Source organism: Tympanuchus pallidicinctus, unplaced genomic scaffold (genome assembly GCF_026119805.1).
Source record: "Tympanuchus pallidicinctus isolate F22 unplaced genomic scaffold, pur_lepc_1.0 scaffold5, whole genome shotgun sequence".
NCBI lineage: Eukaryota > Metazoa > Chordata > Aves > Galliformes > Phasianidae > Tympanuchus > Tympanuchus pallidicinctus.
This window is the reverse complement of record NW_026294769.1, coordinates 40,504,835-40,522,378: the sequence shown is the minus strand read 5'-3', so window position 1 is coordinate 40,522,378 and position 17,544 is coordinate 40,504,835. Positions and strand designations below refer to the sequence as shown.

The 17,544-nt window shown below is 36.9% G+C and overlaps 1 protein-coding gene across 3 annotated transcripts in view; it reads left to right on the top strand.

The window, feature by feature from the left end:
* Positions 1–17,544, top strand: part of CA8 (carbonic anhydrase 8) — a 71,599-nt gene that overhangs the window by 29,693 nt on the left and 24,362 nt on the right. For 2 of the 3 annotated variants that reach the window (XM_052703934.1, XM_052703933.1), the window contains exons 6-8: positions 992–1,040; positions 3,920–4,032; positions 8,978–9,150. In XM_052703934.1, the coding sequence (XP_052559894.1) occupies positions 992–1,040; positions 3,920–4,032; positions 8,978–9,112 (297 nt within the window). In that variant the 3' untranslated portion in view covers positions 9,113–9,150. The remainder of the gene's footprint in view (positions 1–991; positions 1,041–3,919; positions 4,033–8,977; positions 9,151–17,544) is intronic. The other variant, XM_052703935.1, reaches the window with a different exon arrangement.

The window sequence follows — 17,544 nt, the reverse complement described above, 5'->3', positions numbered from 1 at the left end:
GTGGATTTTATTTGTAGAGGAAAAAAATAGATGCATTGAATACCCTTATTAACTGGGAAATCAACAAAGCCACAGTGCTGCCTTGTTGTATGGATTATATGTGGGGATACTGAAGAACAGACAAAAAGCATAGCTGTATTTAGAAGCCTTGAGCACTTTCCAGAAAGCTAAAACTATTACCTTGGGAAAGTTATTTCCATCCCTCTGTCTATAAAACAGAAATAATCATGTTTATCTTTGATTTTAAAGTATTTTGTGCTATATTAATGAGCAGTTGTGTTTTGGCTTGGAGAGACAAGCCATTCACTTCAGAGGATGGTGAAGTACAGAAAAATGAGAGACTTACTAGAAGAGAGTTTAAGATCTTTTAGGCAAATAATATATGGTAAACAGTAATTATATGTAATATTACAAACTCATTGTTAAGGCAACTGTGGAAACATTAGTCCACAGAACTTTGTAGCTTGATCATTAAAGGCAAAGCTAAGTAGAGTAAGATGGTGAATAGCTTTGTCATTATAAGCATTTTATGCTAGTGACTTTTGGAGTGTCAGCATCAAACATGCTACTGCATACATAAAATTTTATTGCATTAAATTATTGGAATGATAAGTTTAATAAGATATTTAATAAGTGTTTTCTGTCAGTCAAGGAAATGATCATTTTGTCCCTTGTTTTTTAAACTCATTTTGTATGGAAGTCCTGAATTTCATGTAGAGAAAGTATTTTAAGGCTGGGGCCTGGAGAAGAGCGCAACTACTAAAGGCAGTAAGTTAGCAAATTTCTGTGATAATCTTAGAAGTAAAATACAGAAAAAAATCAAAAAGAGAAAACCACAACTATTGTGTGGTTGCAAGGACAAACACAGTGATAATTAAATGATGGTAGTGATTTCACAGGAAATGAAGGTTTCATTTTAGAAAACACACAGTATTTTACCTTTCCATTCATCATAGCTAGAGATGAGATTCATTTGTATTCATTTTTTCAGGGAAAGTCCAAAACTATACCCTGTTTTAATCCCAACTCTTTATTACCAGGTAGGTGCCTTTACTTATTTTTCTGTGGGTGGATTACTAGGTAATTGCAAAGGCTGAAACAGTCCTGAACTAAAGAACAGTCTAACTGCAATGTTGAGAATATCTCCCACCAAATGATAATACAGTTTTCCACGTAACAGTGCTAATAGCAGCGGGGTAGAATTTCCTGTTAAACTTGGGATAAATTCACACCTTTCTCACTTGAGTGGAATGTGATATTGCAGCCTGTACACTGCTGGCAGTACTGTGTCTAGATTTCTTGATGATTTATTATCTCACCTACAGGGATAGTGATGTGTAATCTTTTCTCTACTGTTACCTGAAATAGGGAGATGATTTATTTAAACAGAGGCCTGCTTTCACTTCAAAATGTAGAAGGTTACCCACTTAACAAGTTAGTGTTTTGGAAGCAGTGACAATGCCATAATGCAATTGCAGTTGTATAGGATACAAAGGGTAGTGTAAGTGGGAGGCAAATTCAAATTCATATAGCCAAGAATAACAATAAGAAACACTCTACCTTGCCTTGAAAAAAAACTCCTTTAAAAAAAAATTCTATGAAGCAAATATTTCTTCAAGGAATGCTTCTGAATTAAATTCCATGCCACAGTAATAAGATATTTAAACAATTTTTTAAAAGAACCCCATTATTTATTAACCTATATTAATTTTTATCAAAGGAGTATTATTTAGGTTGCAAGGTCAAGTGCTCAGCATTTAGAAATTGCAGGAACTAAGGCTACCTGTGCCCTTTCATAAACATGTATTATAAAACATGCTTTACCAGAAGTTATTTTCACAGAACCCATGCTTCACAGTTCCTGGTTTGATGCTGATTAAGTCACATAAACCAAAATTTTCATAAGTGATCTCTAACTCTGTATTCCTCATTTTCTAGGTGCCCGTCTTGAGATCAAGGGGTGTGATTTACAGAAGTGCTGAGTGCTTATACCTGCAACTGAAGTCAATGGGAGCAGTGCTCTGACTCCATTAAGTGCTATAGAAAGTTAACTACTCTGAGAAATCAGGTTCTAAGCATCTCATATTGAACACTTCAAATGAATAGATGCATTTCAACTTAATCTCTTTGTGCCTCACTTCCCCAGCTTTAAAAATTGGGGGTAATCTGTCCTTCCTCACTGAGATTCTGGAAGGATGAACTAATGTATGTGAAGCACTTGGACACTGAAGAAATGAGTGCACTAAAAATACAAAAAATGAAAAAGAACAGTCCTTGTAAAAAGCAGGATTTGAATAGACCTAGGACTGCATGTGTTACTACAAAGCCAAATGTTAGCTGTTGCTTTTAAAGATAGAGTCATCCATCTTTGCAAGTAAATGATGTATGTGATCGTCTAATGAGACGGTGCTACAATGCATGCACATGGTGGGCTGAATTAATTCTTGCAGTTCTTAATTTTTGAGTGCTTGACGGTGCAACTTCTTGCTATGAAATCCTGTAACTGAGAAGGAAAATGAGACCAACAAAACAAAATCCATTCACTGAGGAGCGCAGGTTTCACTAGTAAGATTTAATTTTACTGGTAGATAGATATCACACCATCCTGTCTGATATCTATCTAATATCACGCTATTCTGTGTGATATTCCTCTTATCTGGTACCAAATGGCAGTAACAGGTTAGGTCAACCAAACAAGTTTATTTCAATTTCCAGCCTCCCATCCTGTCCTTGTCAAGTTAGTCACAACCTTCCCTCAGGTCTTCCATGTCATGAGTGTCCAATTCCTCTCCAGGTTTGTTTGTTTTTACCCTCTTTTAAGATCAGGTAATATATTCTATTTCTTCATCTGGGTTAGAAAGTCATTTGTGAGTGTGGCCTACACTCACAGAGCAGCAAAGAACAGCTCTGTGTGATATGTTTTCATGAGAAACGGAGTGATTTCTTAAGGTTTTTCTTTTTCTATGAAGCTCAACTCACTTTGCCAGAGCTAGAAGACAGTAGTGCATCTTGAAAAATATGGCACCTGAATTATGAATGGAAAAGTTTTGTTTGGATGTAGAATTTAGTCACTGCTTGATCACCATGGCCTTCCTACTTTCAAAATGGGATGTCTTTTCACAGTAAAGTTATCTGCCTGTCTTGGAGATAAGAAATTTCAATCCAGCTATGAACTTTAAGCTCCATGGAGTAGTAAGCTTGAGGTTCTACTTGACCAGAGTGGCAAGAAGAGCTCTCATTCCTCCATTCATTTTTGAAATGTGGAACTAGGCCCAAGTGAGGGCAAGTCTAACAACAATTACTGCAGTAGAGAATGTGGAAGCAGGAAATATGGAGAGTTTTTCCCAGCATATTATTTATTTATTCTGTTAGTTTAAGGGATTGGGTTTATGTTATTTGCCATTTCTATAAAGTGGCATTTTGATCTTTAAAATAATAACCTCTGGCTTCAAGTTGCACCAGGGTAAGTTTAGGTTGGATATCAGGAAAAACTTTACAGAAGGGGTTGTTAAGCACTGGAATAGGCTTCCCAGGGAGGTGGTTGAGTCACCATCCCTGGATGTGTTTAAAAACCATTTGGATGTGGTGCGCAGAGACATGATTCAGCGAGAGTTGTTAGAATTAGGGTAGTATGGTTAGGTTGCAATTAGATTCGATGCTCTTTTCCAACCTGAGCAATTCTATGACTCTGTGATTCTATAATCAATCTACAAGAGGAAGTTACTGTTATGCAGTAAGTATGTGTTTATGTGTGTTCACTTAAGAAAGTAGTTAACAGTACTTAGCAGGTCATAAATTCACACCTTAGATTTCTGCATACTAACTTCATCGTATGAGAAAGCTCATGGCTGTCATAAGCCATCATAATTAAAAGGTACAATCCTCTTCCTTAATGTCATTAAAATTCTTTTAATTTCAGATCCTCTACTGCGTGACTACTGGGTGTATGAGGGCTCCCTAACAATTCCACCCTGCAGCGAAGGTGTCACCTGGATTTTATTTCGCTATCCTTTGACTGTGTCCCAAGTGCAGGTAACAGTTCTGCTTGAAGTGACCTTGGAATATGGTTATGAGCTAAAGGTTATAGTGTGCAAATATATATATGGGGCATTATGTCTGTTCTCCATGAAGATCCCATTAGATCAGTACAAGGCTTTTCAAGTAAAGGTTAACCTTTTGAGTCACTGAAGGCAACGCAAAGGTCAGAGATGAAAAACCTTGTTATCGTTTATCATCTGCATTTAAAATAATTCTGTATTTAAGTCAAAGTGAAAGAAAAAAAAGAAGTCAATTGGCAAAAGAAATTCAATTCTTTGTAATTGTAAGCTTTCAAATACCACTGCTTTTTGATGTTAAAGGAACAAAAAAGGGAGATACTACATCCTGGAGAATAAAAAATGTTAACATAGTGCAAGCTAGCTGTATTGAATTGAACTATACGTTGCTTACCTTGCTCTTTTTTTTAGTTCTATTTTGTGACAAATGTCAAATGGAAATGACCTATTTAAATTTAATTTTATATGTATGTATTTTAAAGTATATTCTTTATAAAATCTAACAGTCAAATGAAAGAAATTGCAAACTTGTCTGCAAATAAGCCCAGTAAAAACAGTGAAAGCTCCTGACAGTTATTCTCCTTCATTCTGTGAATCCCAACCTGAGAAATGTGGATATAAGCTAAGTGAAACTATTTAGAATCCTTGAAGCTGAGTGCATGAATTTTTACTGCCTGTTCTGGAGAATGTGCAAACAGAAGGAAAAAAATATAAAAGATGATAAGTTGATGTTATTTCAGTTTTAATAATCTAAAATTCTGCTAGTCATCCCAGCACAATGTTTTAACAACTTATCATTTTGAATTAGCATTGATTATTTTCACACAGAAAGTGAATTCTAGTTCTAATCACAGGTAAAAGTGATTGCTCCCAGTAAGCTTATTTCTTTGTTAGCTAGAAGTTAAGCGTATCCTATCAGTCTTGAATCTGGTATTTCTTTGCTTATAAAAGGGTAAGTTTTATGGCTGCTTACTACTGAGTAGATGGAAACATAACTCTGTTGGTGATATTAGATTCAGAATAACTTTAAAGGCAGTTTGTTTTGTAACACAGCAGCTAATTGCCTGGAAACGATATGGATAAATAAGAGGACTTCACTGGAAGTGTGAAAACCATACTCATAAGACTAAGTTGTATAAAATTGGATTTCATGCTAGTTACACATTTTGTTTTCTCTATTCCTTTTTAATCTAGTCAATGGACAAGAGAGGGCACAGTTCAAGGTATTTGTGTATGCTAGGAGATTTTGTGAAGGGTGAATGAGAGAAGAATTAAGCAGAAAAAGGCAACTTTAATTAATTGTATGTGCTCATTTACTGCAAGACAAAATGGTGGAATATGATGTGAAGGGGATAGATCTCCAGAAGAGAAATATTGTGCCATTGTTATTAAAACCCATTATTTGTTATTGCTTTTTTGCATTAATTATTGAGCACATCTTGAATAATTCTTAAAGAGATATCTTCACGTAGATACATAGTTTGTAGGGAAAATATTAGAATTTAGGACCGTACCCAGCTTTATTTGAGGAATAAATGCATTTGTGTTGCTGAAGTACACTGATTGGTATAAATTCAGTCCAGAACTTTGCAGTGGTGAAGAACTTACAAGTCATGGAGGGGCTTGGAGGACTCCACACTGCTACTGACATAGTGTGCAGCTGAGAGGTGGCTCTGGAACAGAGAGAGATTGGATCAGATTCATGCCATGAACAGCAAAATAACAAATCAGGACTGTCGCATCAGAGTATGAATTTCTAGAGTTCATTGCTATTTCTTTAGTACAAGTGATATTCTTATGCTATGAGTCTGCACTTCCATCAGAGAGTAGTTTTTGGTAAGTAATTTTGTGAGATTTGAATAAAATGTGTGCAGACAACTGGAGAATAATATTTTGCAAATACAGTTCTTGGAGAAGTTTCATTACTGAACTCTGTTGGAAAGAGATCAAGCCTTGTGTGAAAAGCTGCATCCTGCAGTGTTCTTTTTGCACATTCTTGCCTTCCTTCTGTGTTTTTTATCATCTTCATTTGTCTTACATTACAATATACAGCACAGGATTAACTGTGTTGACTACTTTTATAGGACTCCTTGCTCATGCATATACACTACTGAAATACAATTAAAGAAAATAGAAAAATCTCTCCTATTAGGCCTGAAAAAACAGGCGGAAAATTGAAAAAAAAAAACTTACTTATGCTTCTCTCCACTGTATATATTTTTTAAACAGGATATAGTGAATTATGTGCTTTGTGTTATACCAAAGCCTAGAACCTTAGATTGTCTAAGCCAGGCAGAGTAGGGATTTAACACAGTGATGCAGTGAGGAGCTGTTGTCCTGCCGTCACTGTCAGAGTTAACTGGTTTTGTATTGAATGGCTAGATCTTTAGTCCTTTCATCTACTTCATTCGAAGTCAAGTCCTCTTACAGGATGGAAACAGTAGCTAGTAAATGGAAATGGAGTGGGAGTAGTGCAAAATTTGTACAGCCTTTGAAATAAAACAGTCTGTGAAATGTTATTTTATTCTGGAAACGTGTATTGAAGGAATGTGAAATTTTCAAACAGAAGGGTAAGTAAAACAGAGTAAAACAAAATTCAGGATCTGAATACAGGGGATTGGCAAAAACATTCTTGCAAAACCTACAAAATGTAATCTAACTTTGTTTTTACTCAGCAGAAGTAGGAATGTTAACATTGTGGAATTACCCTTTCACTTTGACCCCAAGTTTCAGTATGAACAGGACTATGGTCTTCTGGGTGTGAGAAAGCCTTCTGTTTCTGTTGAAGGTGTGTGAATACCCGAGGAAGTTCATCTGTATGTCTCTAAAGTATTTTCTCTTCAGAGTATACTTTATAGCAGTGAAATATAGGGGGTTGGGATAAGAAGATGAAGAGGGTAGCATCAGCACATCTAAGTGTTCTTTTCTGACAGCACCACTTCTTGCGAATGAAGTAGACTGCCATGTATGTAAGAAGGCCTCTGTCACTGGGATCTCAACCCTAATATGAAGGGGTCACCAGTCACTGTGGTCGGCTTAGAAACAATTATCCATCTAGAGTGAGGCTGCAATTCCTGACTTCTCTGAAGATGTAAGAACAGACATTGGGGTCAGATCAGTCCTACTTTACTGACTGGAGAAATTGGAAGATACTTTGTGAGCAAATAGATTTCACCATAGGAATTGGGGCAGAGCATTCACAGTTGTAGTAGATAACTCACAAATGCTGGCGTTGCCGTCTGCTCTTCCCTTCATGTGTCTTTAAAGTCTCTTATTTTTGAAAGATCAAACAAAAGCCAAATTCCTGTAAAATGCACCATCCAAAACAACAATTATTTCAGACTTTTCAGGGTTGATTCAGTTTAGTGATGGTGACAGACACTACCTTTACAAAAGTCATTCAGTGATTTATCTGCACTTGACTCCTGAGGACATTTTCAGTTTGGTAGCCTGCAGTGAGTTTGTTTTCAGTTTGCTTTTAATAAACAATAAAAAAATCTTCCAAAATTGAGATCTGCCTCTAAAAGCACTTTGAAAGAACTTTATAGTTCCTTCTTCTTTTCATTTTACAGTCTAAGCTATCGACTTGTATCTCAGCTGCCAGAAGCAGAACAGTTGATATCTAAGCACAGTTTTTTCAGGAAAAAGCAACAGAGCAAAGCTAGCCTCTAAATCAACTAAATAAGTCTCTGTCACTTCTGCAATAGAGTGGAAGAAAACAATGAAGGCAGTTGTCTTCCAAGTTGCGTAAGAAAGTATTCTCTGTGGGCAATATAAGAACAAAAATGTCATTACCCACTGTTCAGTACCTAACTTCCTTTAATTCTGGAATCACACTTGCCTTCTCTCTTTAATCCTTCATAGAGTGTTTTTCATGAAGAAATTCATTCTTCATAATGTCTTATATAATAAAAAGATTAAACTTCAGGCTCCATTTTACTTTCTGTGTAAAATTTTCAAGTTCTGTGTCATTTTCAAGTTACAGCTGAGCTAGATAGTGAGGCATAATAGAGACTGTACAGATATAGAGCCTCAGCCTAAAGAAATCAGCCATCAGGTAGGTTTGATGTATCCAGCTTGACAATATGCCAAAGCAAAAACAACCAAAAAAAAAACCAACCAAGCAACTGTAACTATGCTGTTGAACAGTAAGGTATAATGTTGTTGATAAATGCATTGGTTTTCATTGCCTTTTAGCACGTAGAACTTGATGCTGGTACAAAAGATGGAGATGGAATCTCTGAGTCTTCCTACATCAGATTAGAGTGAAAAATCTGAAAAGAGTCTGTACCCCCAAAATACATTGTTTTGGAAGATCTGAAATGTTTTGTATTGATTTTTGATTTTATTTTAAAAAGTATATTGAGCACTAATATCTGCAGAACTTTTGAAGTAATATCTCATTTTTATTGTAAAAAAGTATTTTTGGTATAAAATGTCAAGATTTTCCCTAAAGCTTAAAGCCTTTTCAATATTCTGCTGCTTTGGCAAATAATTTTGATTTAAATGAAGCAACATTTTGGGTTGCTTCATTATTTTGGGTAATAAATCACTGGAAGAATAAGAAAACAATTTCCAGTTAACTGAGTTATTCCTACACTTCTTAGAAGAAGACCAGAATCATTACTTTCATGTCACAATTGTGAGATTGATTTTGTGGGATGTAATCTATGATGAGTGAGAAGGTTAAAGATCCCAAAAGAAATTATGAAAACGCAAAGGTTATGTTTTCCAAACCACATATATGAAAGTTCTTATTTTTCTCTGTTCTGTTAGTGCTGACAACTATTTTTAAAAGTTAGAAATGGTGTCTGAAAACTCCGAGTTTCAGTGGTGCACAAGTGGCAGGGAATGCTGATTTCGATCATTAGTCCCATAATGCAGAATTACTTTGTCTTCATGTCTGCTTTTTTGCCTTTCAGATAGAGGAATTTCGTAGACTGAGGACACATGTTAAGGGTGCAGAACTTCTAGAGGGCTGTGACGGAATCCTAGGAGATAACTTCAGACCAACTCAGCCACTTAGCGACAGAGTCATCAGGGCTGCATTTCAGTAGCAGAAGAGGAAAAACAACAAAAGTCAATCTTTATTAATGTAAGTAAAACTTAGGAGAAAAATCAAAATCTTGAAATAATTTTCATAGGGGAAATTTTGCCAAAGGAGAAAACTGAGTTAATTACAGCATAATGTTATGATATGTTGCCACAACTGTAAACTTTAACACTGTACTGTTCTATTTTATCCTATGGTAACAAAGTTGATTTGCCTTTCTGATATGCTATTAATTAGATTCTTTAGTGGCTGGAATAGAGTATATGATTTTATGAATTGAAATCTTTAGTAGACATTGGTTCAGGCAGTTAGGTCATAGTTACTTCTTCGAGCTTGAAATTTCAATACTGCAGTGGACAACAGCACATTATGCCTAAAGTTTTTGGATGAATTTCCGTATTTGTGGAAAGCACTAGTTAATTTTTTTAATGTTATCATTTAAACAGGTTATTAGTTCTGGAAGAATTCCTTATTTTTTAATTTTTAATTTTTTTTTTAATCCCTTCTCCTTTTTTTAGAATGCTGTACCTTCTAAACCAAACAGTGAATCTTTCAAAACCAGTGCGGATACAATTAATTAATTGCTCTTATGGCTAATTTTTCGTATAATTTCAATAATTATTTTATTCATCAAGGTAGTTGCTGCTTCTTGTCCTTGGTGGTTTTAGCCTTCATTGGCTCAGAGAACAAGGATGACTTTGAATTCAGTGCAGAATAGCTAATGCACCTGGGAACCTGAATTATCCACACTTCAGTTAGTAAAACTGCCCATATGATACTCCCCTGGCTTCTAGCAATTACAACATAAATTCCCTCTGTACTCAACAGTTGCCCCTAAAGCTCATTGCACTTAGGTAATCAATGTTTTACTATAATAAGAACTCTAATAATGAGTTAAATTTAAGAAATTTTGCTATCAAGACATCTAGTTAGCTTGAAAGTAGTGAGTCAGAGACCAGCATTTATGGTTGATTTTGTAATAAATGTGGCTCCATCTTGATACCAATAGCATGAAAACTTATGTAGGAAATGTTCAAGAAAAGTGTGAATTCTTTCACTTTCTTTAATAAGTCCTACTACATTTTATCATATTTAAAACTATATTAAAATACAATAAACTATATTAAAAAAACTACAATACTGTATATAAACACAAAACTACAAAAAGCTATACAAAAAAAATGCATAAGGTACTCACCCTATTTTATTGGTAGAATCAATTATATAGTGACATTTTTGGTATCTGCCATATGCTCATAAGAGAATTAATTCACCCAGAGTTTCACCTGGAATCATGCTGCTGAAAAGTTCTTAATATACGCTGTCTCAGAATCAGAGACCTGTAGGTATGGAAGGGACCTGCAGAGATCATCAAGTCCAACTCTTTTGCTAAAGCAGGTTCCCAACAGAAGATCACACAGGTCCCAAACAGGACCCATCCATATGGGTCTTGAGTATCTCCATAGAAGGAGACTCCACAAACTATTTGGGCAGCCTGCTGCAATGCTCCATCACTCTGACAATCACTCCTCCCTGTATTAGTGTGGGACTTCCTGTGTTCCAGGTTCTGCTCTCCACCAATTTGACTCCTGCGCTTGAGATGTTTATAGACAGTTATGTGATCCCCTCTCAGTCTTCTCTTCTCCAGACTGAAGAGTCCCACCTCTCTCAGACTTTCCTTGTACAGGAGATGCTCCTGGCCCCTTTATCATCTTTGTCGCTCTCTGCTGGACTCTTTCTCGGCTATAACTGTCTTTTATGAAATGAGAAGCCCAGAACTGGACACAGTATTTCAGATGTGGCCTCACCAGGGCAGAGTAGAGGTCCCTCGACCTGCTAGCTACACTCTTTTTAATACACCCCAAGATACCATTGGCCTTCTTGGCTACAAGGGCACACTATTGGTTCATGGTCAACCTTTTGTTCACCAGGACACCCAGGTCAATCTCCATAGAATTCATCTCCTGCACATCAGCCCCTAACCTGTACTGATGCACAAGGCTGTTCTTTCCCAAGCGCAAGACTACACTTGATCTTGCTGAACCTCATCAGGTTCCTCTCTGCCTAATTTGCTAGTCTGCCCAGGTCTTGCTGAATGGCAGCATAGCCTTCTGGTATGTCAGTCACTCCTCCCAACTTTTTATCATTGGCAAACCAGCCCCTGGGAGACACTGCCTACAACTCTGCACCATTGACCACAACTCTATGAGGGCTCTCAGCCAGCCAGTCGTCAGTTCACCTCACTGGTCTGCTTATCTATCTCACACTTTCTTAATGTTCGTTACAAGGATGCTGTAGGAGACAGCATCAAACAACTTGTCAGAGTCAACGCACACAACATCTACTGCTCTCCACTTGTCTACCCCACCAGTGACAACATCATATGAAGGCTACCAGGTTGGTCGATCATGATGTCTCCATGTTGGCTACTGGTAACCTTCTCTTCCATTTGCTTGGAGATGGCATCCAGAACAAGTTGTTCCACCAGTTTTCCAGGGGCAGAGTTGAGGCTGACGAGCCTGTAGTTTCTTGTATCCTCCTTTCTGCCCTTTTTAAAGACTTAAGTGACACTGGCTATCCTCCAGTTTTCAAGCACCTCTCCCATTTGCCAAGACCTTTCAAAGATGATAGTGGTTCAGCAGTCTGTCAGCACGCATGGGTGAACGTCATTGGGGTGCATGGATTTGTGTGTGTTGATTTTGGCTAGGTGCTTCTGACCATCTCCTCTTCAACCACGGAGAAGACTTCAGTTCCCAAGCCTTTCTCTCTTACTTCCAGAGTCTGAAATTCCAGAGGAGCAATCTTAATTGTAAAAACTGAAGCAAAGAAGATGTTCAGTATCTCCACTGTCACAGCATCCCTTGTTACCAGGACACTCACCTCATTCAGTAATGGACTCACATTCTCCCTAGATCTTCTTTTACTATCAACACACCTAAAAAAGCCTTAGGGTACAGACAGTTATTTGTACAGTAAATTCATGCCCTACCTTGGTCAATGATGGAAGTTCTTGCTTCACTTCAGGCTCTATTCTGCAGTGAAGTCTCCTCAGACTGTGCTCTGGTTTCAGCACCCAACTTCATATAAAGTTAACAAATGATCAGGCATCAGATAACCCCTTAAAGAGATTAATAATTCAGTACTTCCAAAATCGGATCCATTAATGCCTAGTGGGAAGATTATCTTTCCTCCCGCATGTGGCAAATCATTAAATGGTCTGGGACAGTGGCCAACAATTTCACGATCTTTTGATATAGCATAAGCATTCAATATAATATTTAGTATCAGCAAACCAGAAGTTAAGCAAAGAAAGCAAAATACTAGTCCTTTTATTAATACTGTTTTCTCATTCACATATTTGATTTTGGGCATATCCCTAAGCTCAATTCTCAATTAAATGGTTCTCTACAGTCAGAGAATGTCATCACTTTAATCTTGAAATTGATGATTCAGATTCATGCAGGCTTTTGCATTAAAATTATTTCGGAAAATCATAGCAATATTAAAGTACAATTTTTCTCAGAGAATGAATAATGCCCTCAGGCCAGTGCAGGTAATTCAAGTCTGTAACAGTGAAATTACTTGACATGCTGTCTTTGAATTTTAAGCATGAAATAGTTTCCCTTTACAGAGTTGGAACTGAAATGTGAAAAATTTCCCTTTTCCTTTCACGTTTGAAATTTTATTACATTTGTTGATACTTATAAAAGATTGTTTTAAACAACAAGTTTTGTCTTGGCTAAGCTTCACAAAATAATCTGAAGTTTTAATTCCCGAATGATGGAAGTGTTAATGTGAAGTAGTAGTATTTGCTGTTGGGCTTTGCTGACTATAGACTTTTGAGCACTGAGAAGGAACTGTGAATCTGGTCATTGTGTACCCAACATAAATGGCCACTTGGCTCTCTACACCTGATTGAATTGTTTATCAGAAATTAATTTGGCCAGGGCTTCCTTTTAGTCTTGGGTACATCAGTCGAAAACAGTAGCAAACTAATTAAAGGCTGGCAATACATCCCTGCTATTGATTTTGCCTTCGGGAAGGTGGAAGCTGGAAAAGTGAAGTCTAAAAGGAAATAGTGTGGCCTTTATCACCTCTCTTCCTCTAGAAAGAGGAAAAAAATGAAATAATTTTACCTATTTTTTAGTACTTTCCTCATGCTGTTCTCTCCAGGGGGAAGGTGTTGAGGAACGGTAGGTCCCCGTGTGGACCTCAGACATTCTCAGAGAAGATACACTCCCTCCTTCCTAGCGACAAGTAATGATCCTTCAGCTGAAGCTTCTAACATGGACTGAATATTCCTATGAAGATCCAGTAGCAGATAGGGAAGTAATAGTTGGCAGTGTGGGATGTTCATGATAATCCAAGAGGGAGTGTTTCTCGTTTTTAAAGAGAAGATTACCTTTAATTTGAAAGCTCTGGTATGTCTTAGTTATTGCAAAACTAGACATACTGGTGGACTTCTTTTCTGACATGATACCCCTCTGCCAAGGCTGCTGGAACACCTGTCTGAAGAGATTTCAGTATTTTCTCTTTTATTCCAAATCATTGTGGTGCAGCCTATTGAAGAACCCTGAGAAACATTTGTTTTCTGTGACCTCCTCACTCTGTCAAGGAGAGAGACAAATGTTTCCGTACAGGTGCTGTATACACAAGAGTACAGAAAGGCTGTGTAAAAGGTCTAATTAGTTTTGACTGAATCAGAGTGCAGGCTTTATGCATGCCATGCTCATAAATCTTCAGTCTTGATTGAAAACTTGAAAGAATTGAAAATTTTGTGGCTTATGATCAAATAGCATGTGTTGATATTTGTGCAATTTGTGGTAGCTTGTTGAACTGAAGGCAGAGATGACACAATCATATATCACAGCATGTAATCTCAGGTAAAGAGTTTAGTTGTTTTTTTTGTTTTGTTTTGTTTTGTTTTGTTTTTTTTAGTGTTCCTTTATCATAAGAGAGACCAGATTTCAAAACAACTGCCTCTAGTTCTGGAGGAAAATTTGGGCTCAAATGGGGATATTAAGAAGCAGGACACTGCAGGTTAAACTTTATAGCTCCACTACTTTTTTTTTAACATGATTGACATTAGAATTAGTTTGTTGCTGTTCAGTTTGCCTCTTTTGACTCTACTTTTCTACTGAAAATGTCTGGGGTTAATGAATCTGTGGGATCTGTTTTGTGGATATTTTTGAAATACATTCTTTACAAAATAGCCTTTACATCCTTTTTTTTTTACCTTCAGTTGTTGAAAAATTCATTTCTGTTCCCATAGAGAAAAAAAAAAAGGAAGAATTTTTTTTTCTTGCTTATAACCTATTTTAATCACATCACTAATGACAAAGCCAGTCAGGTAATAAGAAATTTGGTGGGAAAGCTGGGTGCAGATTTGCTTTCAGGCATGGAAAGTGAAAAAACTGATTTTATTTTAGGCTGAAGAACAGTATAGAAACACAGAATGGTTGTGGTTGGAAGGGGCTTCTGAAGATATACTAGTCTGATCCACTGCTTGAAGAGTCAGCTACAGTGTACTGCTCAGGGCCATGTCCAGTTGGGTTTTGAATATTTCTGTGGACAGAAATCTCACAGCATTTTTGGGAAACTTGTTCTTTTATTTGACTAAAAAAGATTTTTTCTGTGCTTAAATGAAATTTTCTGCGTTTAAATTTGTGTCCATTGTCTCATGCATTCACTGGGTAACACTGAAGAGCCTGATGCCACCTTTTGTACTTTTATCTCTTAAGCTAAAGATAAGATCTGCCTTGATAAAATCTGTCTTGAGATATTTATTCCTGAGTCTAAACACTACCAGCCCTCTTACCCTCTTTTATGACAGGAATCCCATAATCGTCTCTGTGGCCTTTTGCTGGACTGTCACCAGTATGTCCATATTTCTCTTGAACTAATGGCACCTAGAACTGGACCCAGCACTCCAAATTTCTCACCAGGGCAGAGTAAACATGAAGTATCACTTCTCTTGACTTGCCGGAAATGTACTTCCTAGTGCATCCCAAGAGGCTGTTGCCCTTCTTTGCTGCATGGGTGCATTGTTGGCTTATGTTCAACTTGCTGTCTAGCAGAACCCCCAGATCCTTTTCTGAAAGAAAAAAGAGAAAGGATAGTGCTATGACCTCTCAGTATAACCACTAGATTTTACTTCACTCATAGTCCTTGATATGGGTGTCAGGCTATTTCTTGATAATATCATATTGGAAAAAGGTTTGCCATTCTTACTATCATACCCAAAAGCTTAAAATGGAGACAACAAATGCAACCACTCCTAGAAATCAAATAAAGAAAATCCTAAATCTACCATTTTATTAAAGGTAACTTGGATTCTGATGCACCGTTTAAAGTATGTGAATTGTCAGTATTTTCAAAATTTCTTGTATTTTGGGGCATTATATAAATACCTTTTCTGTAATGTATTTTTTCATTGAAGTATTATTTGTGATTTCCAATAGTTTTATTACTCTTTCTATAATCCTTGTTGCTTTATATGTAATGGATTTGATAGACATGCTTCCATTGTATCAGCAGAACAGCTTAATCTGTGAATGAGCAACATGTCTGTTTTCAAATAGCTGAACATCAGCTTGAGTTGACCGTGATACTGAATTCATTGTGCCATTCATCTATATCACTTCTTTGCAAACCAGGCTATGTAAGCATGATTGCATACACATTACAATTAGCTGGTTTTGCTCCCATTTACTAAGAGAAGGTCAGATTAGTGCCCAGTACCAAAGTCATTGAAATCAAGAAGATTCTTTGAACAGAATGTAGTAAGATCTCATTCTAAAAAGTAATCTGCTAAAATAATATGGAAATAATATTTTCTCTTGAAAGTGATAAACTTTATTATCAGCTGAGCATAGCCAGTAAACAAAGTAATTTAATCTCCAAGTAAATTGGAGATTTAGACAGATTGGCTATCTTGAATTGACATGTCCCAGGCACAGCTCATTTTATTTTCTATCCATAAATTAAAGATTGTATTCCAGCTACCTATCTACATTACTTTGTTCTCCTGAACATTTTTTTTTGCACGTCTGATTTAGAAACTCCTGAAAAAGCATCTGATTTTATGTACACAAGTGTACATGTACACATCCATGCATACACATATACCTGTAGTAGATCACAGACTGACAGTAGCTGCCAGTTTATTCAACATATTGTAAATGATGGTTGTGGAAGTGACTTTGGATGAAAGGCTATTCTTAATATAATTGCTGTTTCCCTAGTAGTACATTCAAAATTAGAAGAAAAAATAAATAAATGTCATTAAAATACCAAAATTGTGATAGGTCTGGAGTACAGGAAGGATTTATTTGGGGTGGGACAGAGACTGTATGCCTGATAATGTGGAGACTGTATAATATTGTGAGGTACAAGCAGACAAGCAGAAATTGGCGCACCATTATGTTCACAGTGTAGACTAAGGAGGGAGGACAGTGTGGTGACTTCATCCAGTGGATTCTATGAGTGAATGGTATGAACTCCTCCCTTCCACAGAGCACTGAACAAGGGATCAGGGTGGCCAGTTTGGAACGAGCTATTATTAAAAAAGTAGTGGTACATTCCCCCCATTCTAGCATTGTACACTGTATCATGGCTGTGGAATACACAATATGAATGAGCATTCAAATAGAGACTGAGCTGTGGAGCTGTGCCTTGTCTTTGAAGAACGGAGTTGTGAGAGGCTTGATGTTCATATTTCTTTGCCTAAGCAGATGTCAGAGAACTTCACATTTGAAGGGAGGTTCTCATTACCAATCAGTATGTCTTCACTCTCTTACCATTAGCTTTTGCAGTTCCTGAAGTTAATGAACAAGTTGCTGTGAGGAAGTTCCAACACTTAGGAGTTTTATGCTTTCCTGTTGCATTGATCCAGAGCTGGAGTGAGCTTTCAGCAGCCATGCATCATTATGCTCTTTTGACCATTCTTTTCTTTTTCCTGATTTAGAAGAAAACAAAAACAAAACGTCTAGAAATTATCAACACAAGTTCTTTAGAAATACAAATACTGATTTCCTAGATGTGATGATATGTAAATATTTATGCTGCCTTTCAGCAAGTGATTTTTCATTTGTCTTTGTCTCTGTGAGTTTAAATTTGGTGCTTGAAAGGACTGGTGTAATTGTTGAGTTTCGGTCTTTGAAAGTTACACAGCACACACAGTCATGGCTATCAACAATACCAACTATTATTCTTAGGTAACATGTCCAGCAAATTGCTGCCACTTCAGAGTACTTGAGAATGTGTTTACATTGGAGTGAATAACTGCAGGACCGAGGGCCAACCACCTTTGGCTTCTTAATCAGAGAGCTACTGGAAGCCAAAAACTTTGGAACATTCAGGGGATGAAGAGCCTCGGCAGTGGCTGAAAGCCACCTTCTTTTTCAGGTGGCTTCCCACTGCTTCGCTGTAATAAGA